The sequence below is a fragment of the Nyctibius grandis genome, chromosome Z (assembly GCF_013368605.1).
Source record: "Nyctibius grandis isolate bNycGra1 chromosome Z, bNycGra1.pri, whole genome shotgun sequence".
NCBI lineage: Eukaryota > Metazoa > Chordata > Aves > Nyctibiiformes > Nyctibiidae > Nyctibius > Nyctibius grandis.
In genome coordinates, this window is record NC_090695.1 from 11488967 (window position 1) to 11500691 (window position 11725).

Genomic DNA, 11725 nt, shown 5'->3' on the forward strand with positions numbered 1-11725 from the left:
ATAGCTTCAGCAGTGTTCTTAAACCTCACAGCAGAGCTGCAATGCAAAGCAGGCTTCCAGAAGAGCTTGCATTGGAAGAGCAGAACATGCTCTGTAATGGAGTCATTTTTCCTTAGGAGCCTGAAGGAGAAAACGTCTAGACCGAATGCCTAAAAAAAACCTCTTCTTCTATCTTCTGGCCTGATCCTTTTTTAATGAAAGGGTAATTTTGCACAGAGCTCCTTTAACAGTCATTTCAGCAAGAGACATTTGCTTGACTGCCTTCCTTCTGGAGTCTGAGCTCTCACCTCCCACAAGTCTCGCCCCACTCGGTTTGAACTGTGGGTCTGCTGTCCTTGAGTAATGCTGGCTCTCCAGGAACAACGCTGTGCAACGAGGACATGGTTTGTGGCCACAAATACAGAAGCAACATCCGAATACCCACTGTTGTCTACATATGTGGATTATGATCCTTGATTTATAGGATGGGGAAAAGAAAAGCAGTGGCAAAGTCTTACCAATATTGCTAACCTAAGCATTAGTATAAAATAGCATACTCTCAAAACAGTAATGTGGATGTTGTCCAGACTGAAATTGTGAATTGAGCACCTTCTACATCTCATCCCAGTACATTAAGATTAACAGGAACTTTTCAGATACATTTTGGCTATATATGAATACAGATATATAAAATATATATTCATGTTCTCATTACTAGGCTTATCCTGAATTTACAGCACTAACCTTCATGTTGCCTTAAACTGCTACTGCACCAGGGTGAAGTTAATGCCTCGGTGTACCAATCAGTTGTTTTATGACTGTTGCTCATTCAGGAGTTAAACAAATGTCTGACTAGAAGCACAAACAAACAAAAAAAAAAAAAAAAAAAAAGCATAGATCTAGAAACGATTACTCTCTCAAATTTCCACAATGAACTTGCCCACACACACAGCCCAGCAGGAAAACAAGAACAGATCACTTTCCAATCTACCCAATTTCTACAGAAAGAGCCTCCAAACATGGATTTAGAGAGCAATAGCTAAATACAGAAGTTTTAATTTTAACCTGAAGAGGAAAATACTCTGACCACTATAGGTATAATCATCTAACCATTTCTAAGCAGAGTACAGCACTATTAAAAGTCCTGTATTTTCAGAAATTGTCTCTCTAGATTAATCACATCTCCCAAGTATAGATAAAGTTAGTGCTCTTGGTTTTGCTCTCAGTTTTAAAAGAAACAAGTATTTATTTTGACAGGAATATGGATTTTTTTTTTTCCAAAATGGTTAAGTTTTGAACTAGAAACAGCTTTGAATATAGCACATGCTTCAAATAATACACTTCTCTCAGCTTCCCTGACCAATAAGGAACACTGACTCAAAATTTGCTTAAGTACCGAAGTCAAAGACTGACAACCTATAGCTGCATGCAAGTTATTTTCCTACATTCTGCTCTTAACTACTTGTTAAGTTATACGTTCATCTGTCATGCTAAAAACAAATCCACTTTTCCTCACAGGTCAGGCAGACACTGAACTTTCTCATTTTTTAATAGATCCTCTCACTTACTAAGCTTTCCTATTTCGTAATGTAAAAATAAGCTGCATACAAATAAGTGGGATAAAGCATGATTCAGCTTCCGAATCTTAGATAATAAAGTGCAGAAGACAAAAAAAGATAAAAATAAATAAACTGAGCAGTTAGCCATGGCAGAACCTGCCCAGTAGAAATCTGCATCTTTCAAGTGCTTCACAGATAAGGGTCTGCTAGAAGCACAGCCACAGCAACCTTGGACCACAACCCTGAACCTTCAGTGGATTTTCTAGCATCAGCTGGAACTGATGGGGGAGGTGAATTTGGTGGTTGTATATAACAGATGTGCAGGTTTGGATATGACACCAGCTTTCACAGTAAGTATAGCACAGCATGCCCACCCTCAATTTCTTTGAACTAGAGAAGAATTATTACACCAAGCATCATTTATGAGCTTCAATTACTGTATTTATGCTAATAACAGCAAGTCTGTGGATGACACCAAACTGAGTGGTGTAGTTGATACTCTAGAGGGACCAGATGCCATCCAGAGGGACCCTGACAGGCTTGAGAGCTGGGCCCATGCGAACCACATGAAGTTCAACAAGGCCAAGTGCAAGGTCCTGCACGTGGGTCGGGGCAATCCCCAGTATCAGCACAGGCTGGGGAATGAAGGAGTTGAGAGCAGCCCTGTGGAGAAAGACTTGGGGGTACCAGTGGATGAAAAGCTGGACATGAACCGACAATGTGTACTTGCAGCCCAGAAGGCCAACCGTATCCTGGGCTGCATCAAAAGCAGCGTGGCCAGCAGGTTGAGGGAGGTGATTCTGCCCCTTTACTCCGCTCTCGTGAGACCCCACCTGCAGTACTGCATCCAGCTCTGGGGCCCCCAACATAAGAAGGACATGGACCTGTTGGAGTGAGTCCAGAGGAGGCCCATGAAGATGATCAGAGGGCTGGAGCACCCCTCCTATGAAGACAGGCTGAGAGAGTTGGGGCAGTACAGTCTGGAAAAGAGAAGGCTCTGGGGAGACCTTCTAGCAGCCTTCCAGTACCTGAAGGGGCCTACAGGAAAGCTGGAGAGGGACTTTTTACAAGGGCATGTAGTGACTGGAGGAGGGGGAACAGTTTTAAACCGAAAGAAGGTAGATTTAGATTAGATATTAGGAAGAAATTCTTTCCTGTGAGGGTGGTGAGACACTGGAACAGGTTGCCCAGAGAAGCTGTGGCTGCCCCCTGCCTGGAAGTGTTCAAGGCCAGAATGGATGGGGCTCTGAGCAACCTGGTCTAGTGGAAGGTGTCCCTGCTCATGGCAGGAACCAGAGTCCCTTCCAACCCAAACCATTATATGATTCTGTGAGTCTGCTTTCACAGAAGTTGCTTGACTTAAACTTCTCAAAAGGGGAAATGCGTTCTCCTTCTTGCTTCTGCACTAGAAACACTAAATGCATCAAGTCTGATCTTACATAGCTTTGCTAGAGAAGAAAATGAGATGGTAGGATCACCACAGTTGTAAAAAAAAAAAAAAAACAAACACAAACTAGTTGAATTTAAGTCTTTATTGAAAAATTCCAGGCTCACTGAATTGATACTTCGTTTGACAAGCCTCTGGCTCAACCTTTTGCTAACAGGGCAGGTTTCAGCAGAAGCATGCTTGTGATACTAGTGGATTAACCCAGTTTGGGATACCCAGCTCTTTCAGGGACCTGCAGTCCAGGTAATTCAGACTAGCACAAGTGCTTTGAAGCGCTCTCTGAAGTGAACCCAAGAACCAGTTTCACTGAGCACCTGCAGGTCCTGCGTGAACTTAATAGTTAAAAAATGCAACCCACAAACTCAATGCATTGTTTACAGGACAGCTTTAATGATGAGTATTTGCCTTAGCTAAAGTAGCAGAGAAACATGTAGCTTCCCAAAACAAAGTCCTAATGAGAATCAGCATTACCTAGGCTCAGGTTTAAGTTCTCTATAAACCTTTAAACATTAAGTAAGTCTTCAATTACAAACTACTGCTGAGTTGAAAGCTGCAGACAGTAAGCCCAACTCCTCCCCACCTTCCCAGTCTGGGTTACTAGATATTAAACAGGCCATTAATTGCTTGTTTATAAAAAACTCTGGTAGGTCAACCTATGCAGTAGGTCAGTACCTACCACAGAAGAAAGGTAGTAGGCTGGTCCTACCTGGCCAGCACTCTTGCCTGTCTACTGTTGATTGATGTACTAACCAGCTGTTGATTGCTCACAACTGTTCCTAATATTGTTCCTGGCCATTTGCTAGGTTTCTACCAGTTTGCTATGCCACCCCCCCTGCTATAGAGGCCCAGTGGTCTGCTTTAGCTAGGAAACTTTTTTGCTTATACTTTCCTCAGTTTTATTCAGCAGCTTAGACCCCTCACTTTATTCAACAGCAGCCTTTCAAATGCTGCCTTTGTATCTGCTATAGAGTAATGATTATGAAGTGTTTTGCATAGTGTAGCATTCTGTATGTCATTACTTCTGTAGTAGCCGACTTCCAATAATTTCTTCACTTGGTAAATGACACTGGCAACATTATGTTCCTGAAGCTTTATAGAAATGCTGCTTGGGGCAAGAGTTCATATCTATACATGAACAAAAGTAAAAAATGCCATCAACTGTTTTCTCATTCTTCATCTACCACATTAAAGTATTATCGTCATTTTAACCACAACTAAAGAATACACATAGTGGTTTTAATTCAAAGGCTAATGCAGAGCAAATTGTTGTGTTAACTATAAACAGAGCAGTAACTACTTTCTGCACTAACAGGTTTCTAGAAATCCGGTGCAATCCAGGCAATTCAATCATTCAGTTCTCATTAATTCAGCAGGACACCAACATAATGTCATAAATCACAACTAGCTAAGTACTTAAAAGCAATATTAAAGTGACTTCCAAAAAGCAGCCTCTTTCAGCTGTATAAAGCTGTATAAAAATGATGCTTGGTGAGACAGTCCATGAAGTTTAATTTAGGTACACTGAAATGCCCTTCTTTCGCATCTATTTGCTATATATGACTGAGTATACTTGCATGGCATGCTGGAAAAAAAAATGCCAGGGAAAAAGGAATTACTACATCCCATTCATTTGTTTCCATCATTTTCCAGACTCCTCTTATGACAGAACAACAACCTAGAAGGAACTTTTTAATAAAGCAGAGGCAACTGAAGTTACTTAACATTGACACAAGTGTTTCAAATTTCAAAGGTAAAGATAAACAAATGCAAACTGTGGTTGTGTAACTTGAAAAGCATTTACACTCATCTCAGGTTCCAGTGGACTAGCTCAAAAATTTTATTTCTGAAAAAAAAGTGTCTTTAGCTTTTCATAATCTTGGTGTGCTATAACCTGTGTCTTGAATTTTGTATGTTTCAAATTCAGTAGATTGAGATTATTTTTTTTGCCCTCTTTTCAGAGTGAGGTAAAGCCAACTACAGCCCTACCAGTTTTTAAACACTTCATGTGCTACCTAGAAGAAGATCTACTGAAATAATTCACATTACAAAATAAGCAGAGATGGGTAGTCTGAATTCATCAGAACAATGAAAAGCTTCACAGTACCACTTCATTCATTAAATAAGTTTCTATGTAAAGATACTACCTTCAAATGTACCACTGCACATTTAGATCCACAGAAGAACACAGGGTAAATACCTTTATTGCTTTTTAGATATATTTACTGCTTTTTAGAACAGCTCAACTTTTTTTTTTCCAGAAAACAATTAAAACACAATTTTTGAATCAAAAAAGACTACTGAATTATCTGATTTCATTTGAAAATTAGTATTCAGTTGAACTTTGAAGTTTGCATATTACTTTTTCCTCCTGCTACCTTTCTTGCACCTGTAAAAATCCCAGCGTTTTGAAAATATTTGAGTAACATTTTCTAAATAGAGTGCTAGTGGATCATTGGCATCTGGACTGAAGTGCAGATCCCTAAAACAGAAATCCCAGAATGAAATACCTGGCTAGTTTCCAAAAGCCTACCTTGGGGTGGTGCTGTGAAATTCACAAACCTGAAACACCAGTACTTAAGAAAGGTAATTCGAAAGTGTTACTGAAAATGTATATTTCACCATTTAATACGAAAGAAGGTAAAGAGTTTTTCCTCTAATTAAGAAAAAAGATCAATCACCTATTAAGTTACAGGTAAAACAGTACATTTCCCCCAAGAGAGAATTTTCTAAGAAACATGAAAACTTTAATGTGCAGATTAGTAACAGCTTGTGCTGTAAGCATCTAAATTAGGAACGGGGCGGGGGGGGCATGTTGCTTGAAACACCCCCCCACCGTCTACAGTTTTGTGGGTTTTGTTTTTGTGCGTAAGAACATATGAGCTTCAACTGAAGCTCTCTTACCTGCTGGGAGATACTCCTTCCTTCCTTCTTGGCCAGCCCTGCTCAGCATGTTGTTGGCACACTATGCTGAAGATGAGTTCACATTGTGCCTCTTTTAGGGGGGGGCAATATCCTGCTAACAGGATACCTTTTCTCTATCCTGATACCAGTTTTCCAGAAAGCTGTATCAACTTCATATTCTGAGGTGACCACCACTGTCAATTTGTTGCAGCGGTCCAAAAGAGCCAAGGCTTGTTCCAAAGCTCCAACTCCTTGCTCTCCCTCCCCAAATAAAGACAAATGAACCAGCCACAACAGAGTATCAGCTGCAGTCCACACTGAATCACTTTCCTCCAATTAAGACCAAAATGAACATAACTTTTCATCTGACAAGACATTTTCAAAGGTAATTAAAACTGCAGAGGAAGTGTGCCCAGACAGCTAAATTGTTCGTCTTCCCTAAATACCTTCCAGCAGTGAGAAGTCAGGAGCTGCATCTCAATTGCGCTATCAAACAGAAAAACAGGACTCAGGAAATTAGCTTTATCTACTATGGGGATATTAAGTTCTCTTAGTTTACGTAAGGACAACAGGAGTCTCTTTAAATCTCATGAAGGCAAAAAAATCATTCTTTGTGTGATTTGATGCACAGAATTTACTGATGCAACACTTTTTTTTTTTTTTTTTTTAAAGTGCTGTGTCATTTTGGGGCATATTTCTTTCCTGGTATTAGAAGAGAAATCTCTCATTTTTATAGGTCTCTAATCTCCCTTCTGAACTAAAGACTCCAAAAACCTCCTCTGTACAACAGTGTTCAGAGCACTTAATTACAATTCTCAGAATAGTTCAGAATTAGAATACTAATCATGATAGTCAGATGAGTTTAGGTACCGTTATAAACTGATTTAAAAGACTCATTCGTAAATGTATATCTGCTACAAGATACGTAAAAACAACCATCTGGAACAAGCCGCATAACATATATGTAGAGATGCAATGAAAGGTGTAATCCTTCACAGATCTACTAAACACTCTCTTTCAAGAGTGTTTGCCCTTGCTCTCCATCTCTCCCCCACCTGTTCTGCTCTCCTGCTGTCTGGACTGCTTCTTCACCTCTCCCGTCTCTGTTTGCACAAAGAATTCGGGAATCATGACCTTGCACCTTTGACTTTGCAACATTTAACAGTGTTTGTATAGTACAACTCACTTGGTGTGTTCCATAAGAAAGGCGACAGAAGTATTTAGGCCTCAGCTGCTCAGGGCCTCTATTACCTATTAGAAGGGTCAGCCAGCTTCAATATTGAGATATTCTGCTTCTTGGAGTATACTGTGATTTATGTAGTATATCATATATATGATACATACTATGATCTGTATCATATTTTAATATCTATTGGTGCATACCAATTACTCATCTTCAGCCTCCTTAAATATGGAGCAAATCCCATTTAATGAGGATGCACACCCAAAGGCACATGTGCAGACTTATGCATTTTCTGTCTTAATACATAAACACACTGATTACAACAGCTAAGTTCGGGTCTGGTCTCTTGTCTCGGTGATAGCGCACAACTGCTTAAGCCCATGATGATCATTATTTGTGCTATATTAAAATCTGAAGCTTGCAAGTAGAGATGTCCGTTATCTTCTAGGAACTTGCAAACATATCTTCTGCCCACAGCTGGCAGGCAAACAAGCCCAGGTACGGCTTCTCAAATCTAAGCCTCCAACAGTGCCTTGAAATTGAATTTCTGTATTTCAGACAGCCAGTACCTGGACATCTGAAGATCCAGGACAGAAGGCACCATGCTTCTCCACTGGTACAGGCTCCCTCACGCCACACCGCTGCCACACCACAAGCCAGCTCTCGGGTCACCTGTGCTTGAGCCCCTGCAAGGTAACACAATCCCCACCACCACCACCACCACCACCCCCCTCTGGGTTAGCTAACAGCTTACAGCATCAGGTGAGCCAAACCTTTGCTCACTTTTGCTCTCACTCTTTGCTGCTACCCCAACCGCAGGCTTTCACATGAGCCTCAACTCCCAGCCTGCCCTCTGTGTAGCCATTCAGCGTGACTGAGCTCCTGTGCCGGATTCATGACTGCTTCAATTCACAACTTTCAGTATAAACTGGGCATCACCCTGGCTAGCAACAGTGGGGACTCGCTGCACACCCAAGGGCAGCGTTTGGCCTCAGTTCTCAGACAGCAGCAGCCTTGGGACCAGCTTCTCAAGGCTCCCCAGCAGAAGCAGGGACACAGGGAGCACACAGCGCAGCTAACCTCAAGAAGCAAAGCACATCATGTTCCCAAGCCGCCCACAAAGGACAAGCACAGAGGGGGGAGGACACTTTGCAGCAATCACTCTGCTAAGTGACCTCTGTCCACCACAGAGAGGATAAGAGTCTCCTGAACCTTCACTTAACATATTTACTGAGGCTGCCATTAGCTCAGAAAGTCTGAGGAAAAAACCTGAGACCGGAGTCGCAGCAGAATGTAAATACAGAAATTCTTACAGGTCAGCTAAAAAATCTGAGAAATGGGCAGTAAGGAGAATTCCTTCACTCTCTTATTTCCTACTTCAAAAATGTAATTCTGGAAGAGCTTTTCACTGTGTTCTTGCACAAATCTTTGTATTCCACCCATACGGCAAGGGCCTCACTTAATATTGCTACACACGCAGTTAGGCAAGTTAGGCTTTGCCTACCTGGTGACACTGAGTTTTATTGCTGCAATTCCTCACATGGAGGTATTTTCAGGGGAAAGCTAGATTAAAAAACGCACCAGCCCTAGAGTAAAAATTCTAGAATTTTCTGAAATATGGAGAATTATCTTATACCTGTAAGTTTCTCCAAAAGCACAAACTCTAAGTTGTTTCTGCAACTACTACAATCAGACACTGTGCATTGTTATTTCTTTTAAAATGCATCTTCAGACTGATACAGGTTATCAATTGTGCAAAACGCGTTCTTGTGAGAGGGAAACTGCAGCTACCGCTACATTCAGTTGAGAGCACCTTCAGGGATGTGCAACACTAACGACACTGCTCACTAACTGATTCACTGTCCCAGTCCTGCCTGTACACAGGCAGTTAGGGAAAGGTGACCAAACATGCCATTTTGTTTTTCTTGGTTTTAGCTGTGCACTGAGGACAACCTGATTCTCTATACTTAACAGCAAGAAATGCTTCCTCAAGAGAGGCTTAAACAAAGACAGAAAAGCAGTGTTACAGACGAGCTGTGAGAGACATTGCTTTTCCATAGCCACCATACAAAAGGAAGTATGGGGACTTCTCAGCAACGGGAACCTACATGTAAGTGAGAATAAGAACACAGGCTGATGTTTCCACATTAAACTTGATGCCATATGAAATTTGACCAGAAAGCTTTATAAAATATGTAAAAATATTTGGACAGGAATTCCATAGGTGGATGACCAACTAAAGTACACAGAAAAATGTAAGAACTATCTTGCTTTAGATACTGTACTTTTTATCCTAGTGCTTTACAAAGCAAGGATATACAACCATAGCATTTGTCCCTGATACATAAGTTAGGCACGTTTGCAAGTTTAATCCAAATGTTGCAAATGAACAGAGGTCTCAAATATTTCCAGTTGTAAGAGAACAAAGACTAGACAGACCCAAATTAGCGTTCTTATTCAAAATAAAGACAATAATATAAGCTCATGACCTGGTCTGCACAGACTGCTGGCAACCAAAGTAACTCCAGTGGGTACCATCCTTCAGCTATATGGAGGACAGGATGGGGTCACTAAGCTTGGTGGAGACGAAGACACACTAGACACTGGGTGCACGTATCAACTCTTAAAGAGATACCTGCTTTCCTCAGCATACCTTCATTAATGGAACAGCCACCTGGTTTTGGACTGAATGTTTCATAAAGATGAAAGAAAAAGGCTTTTCTAAAAACTGTAGCACGACAGACAGATGTGAACGAGAGATCTGGCTGTTTAGCTGGAGAAGTTGTTAGAAAAATACGTGAAAGATGAAGTGAGGAAGAAAGGCAAGGATGCAGAGCAAAGGAGCAGGAGGAAATGAGTCCTCTCTAAGTCTCAGAGGGGATTTTCACAACATAGTGCCTTCCTCAGCATGCACTTCTCTAAATATAGTCTTTATATTACACGCCGCAAGAAAAAAAACGCAGCGTGCTGAAGGCTGCTGGAATCACTCCGAGGATAAAACCCAAACACGCTTACTACACAAATCCCTCGGCAATTTGCAGCAGATGAATGAAGGGCGGTTAAGCTTCCCCCCTCGCACTCCCTCTCCCCGACTACTGCGGCCAGCGGCGCCGCTCGCCAGCTCAGAGTCGGGCTGACGGGCCTGGGGAGGCGGCGGGACGGGCACCGCCGCCCAGCAGCGGCCGAGCGCGGGAGAGCGGCCGCGTCACCGCTCACCCTCCCCGGCCGCCGGCAACGCCTCACGGCGCCGGGAAGCCCCAGGCCCACTCCGGACACCTCGGCCCGGTGGGTCCCTCCGGAGCGCGAGCATCGCCTTGGTAACTCCTCAAGCCCCCTGCGCCCGGCCTCATCCCCACAGCCCGGCCCCGTCGCCACCCCGGCGGCAGCGCCCGGGGAGGCCGGGACCGCCGCCCCTTCCCGCCGCTCACCAGCTGCTTGAGGTCCTCCTCGGAGAGCCCGGCGTAGCGGTACCGCTGCTGTTCGAACTCGTACCGCGTCGTCTTCACCACCACCGCCACCCGCGACGGCCGGAACCCACCGCCCACCGCCCCTAGTCCGCCGCAGCCCCGCCGCCGCGGCGCGCACGGCCCGGCCCCCGCCGCCGCCGCTCCCCGCCCTACCGCCGCGCAGCGGGCGGCGGGGCTCAGCCCACGGAGGGCGAGGAGGTACCGGCGGGAGCCGCCGAGCAGCGGCAGCCTCAGCTGGGAGGAAGAAGCCCCCACCGCCCGCTGACAGAGCAGCAGGGAACAGCGGGCGGCCGCCCGGCTGGCGAGGCAGAAGCAGCCGTAGAGGAAGCCCCGCGGGGAGGACATCGCCCGCGCTCACTGCCTCCCCGGGCCGGGAGCCTGCGGCCGGCGGGCGGGAGAGCGCGGCGCTGCCCGGCAGCGGCTGCCCCCGCTCTGAGGCGGCTTCCGCGCCCGGGCAGCGCTCGGCACACATGGCACGGCCGCGCCGCGGCGCCCCGCCCCTCCCCACGCGCAGGCGCCCCCCTCCACCAATACGGAAGAACGCCGCAAGACAACCCCCCCCCCCCCCCCGCCCCTCCCGGGGGCGGGGCAGGAGCGGTGGGGAGCGCTCCCGGGCCTGGCCCGGCGCCGCGTGCGCATGCGTCCTCCGGGACCAACCGCGCCGGCCCGCAGGCGGGAAGGCGGGGACAGCGCGTGCTCGCCCTCCCGCGCCTTGAGAGTGGGAGCACGAATTGCGCATGCGCCGGGCGCAGCGTCTCCCGCCCACCCACTCACTCCCACGGCGGCACCGGCAGGCGGCACGGGGCTGAAGGCACGTAGGCTGGCGCGCGGGGCGCGCGCACCTGGCGCCGACAGGTGCTGTGAGGGGCGGGGTCCCCTCAGCCCGGCTGCCTCGGCTCCACTGCCCCAAAGCGACACCTCCGCGCAGCCCCCTTCCATGCTAACAGTTTGTAAAATAAAGCCAGTTGCGTCCTCTGTGTTAGCTGGTGGAGGCAGGAGTTGGTACTAAGCAGGCTGCGGAAATCCTGAGGTGAACCTCGATGAGGTGCCTCGCTGGGAAGCTGGCTTGCTTGCTTGTTAAACGCGTCTGAGGAAAAGGGCTTTGGAAGTTAGAGAACCACAACAGGTTCTGTGTTTTAAAAGGACGAAATACTGCATCTGGTAAGGATCTGATAAGAAACATGCAGTT

At 45.6% G+C, this 11725-nt stretch overlaps 1 protein-coding gene across 1 annotated transcript in view; it reads right to left on the bottom strand.

Moving 5' to 3' along the window:
- NADK2 (NAD kinase 2, mitochondrial) overlaps window positions 1-10967 on the bottom strand; it is a 34604-nt gene extending 23637 nt beyond the window's left edge. Inside the window, exon 1 of the mRNA XM_068423642.1 lies at window positions 10498-10967. Within this exon, the coding sequence (XP_068279743.1) occupies window positions 10498-10881 (384 nt within the window). The 5' untranslated portion in view covers window positions 10882-10967. The remainder of the gene's footprint in view (window positions 1-10497) is intronic.
- Between the last annotated feature and the right edge of the window lie 758 nt (window positions 10968-11725).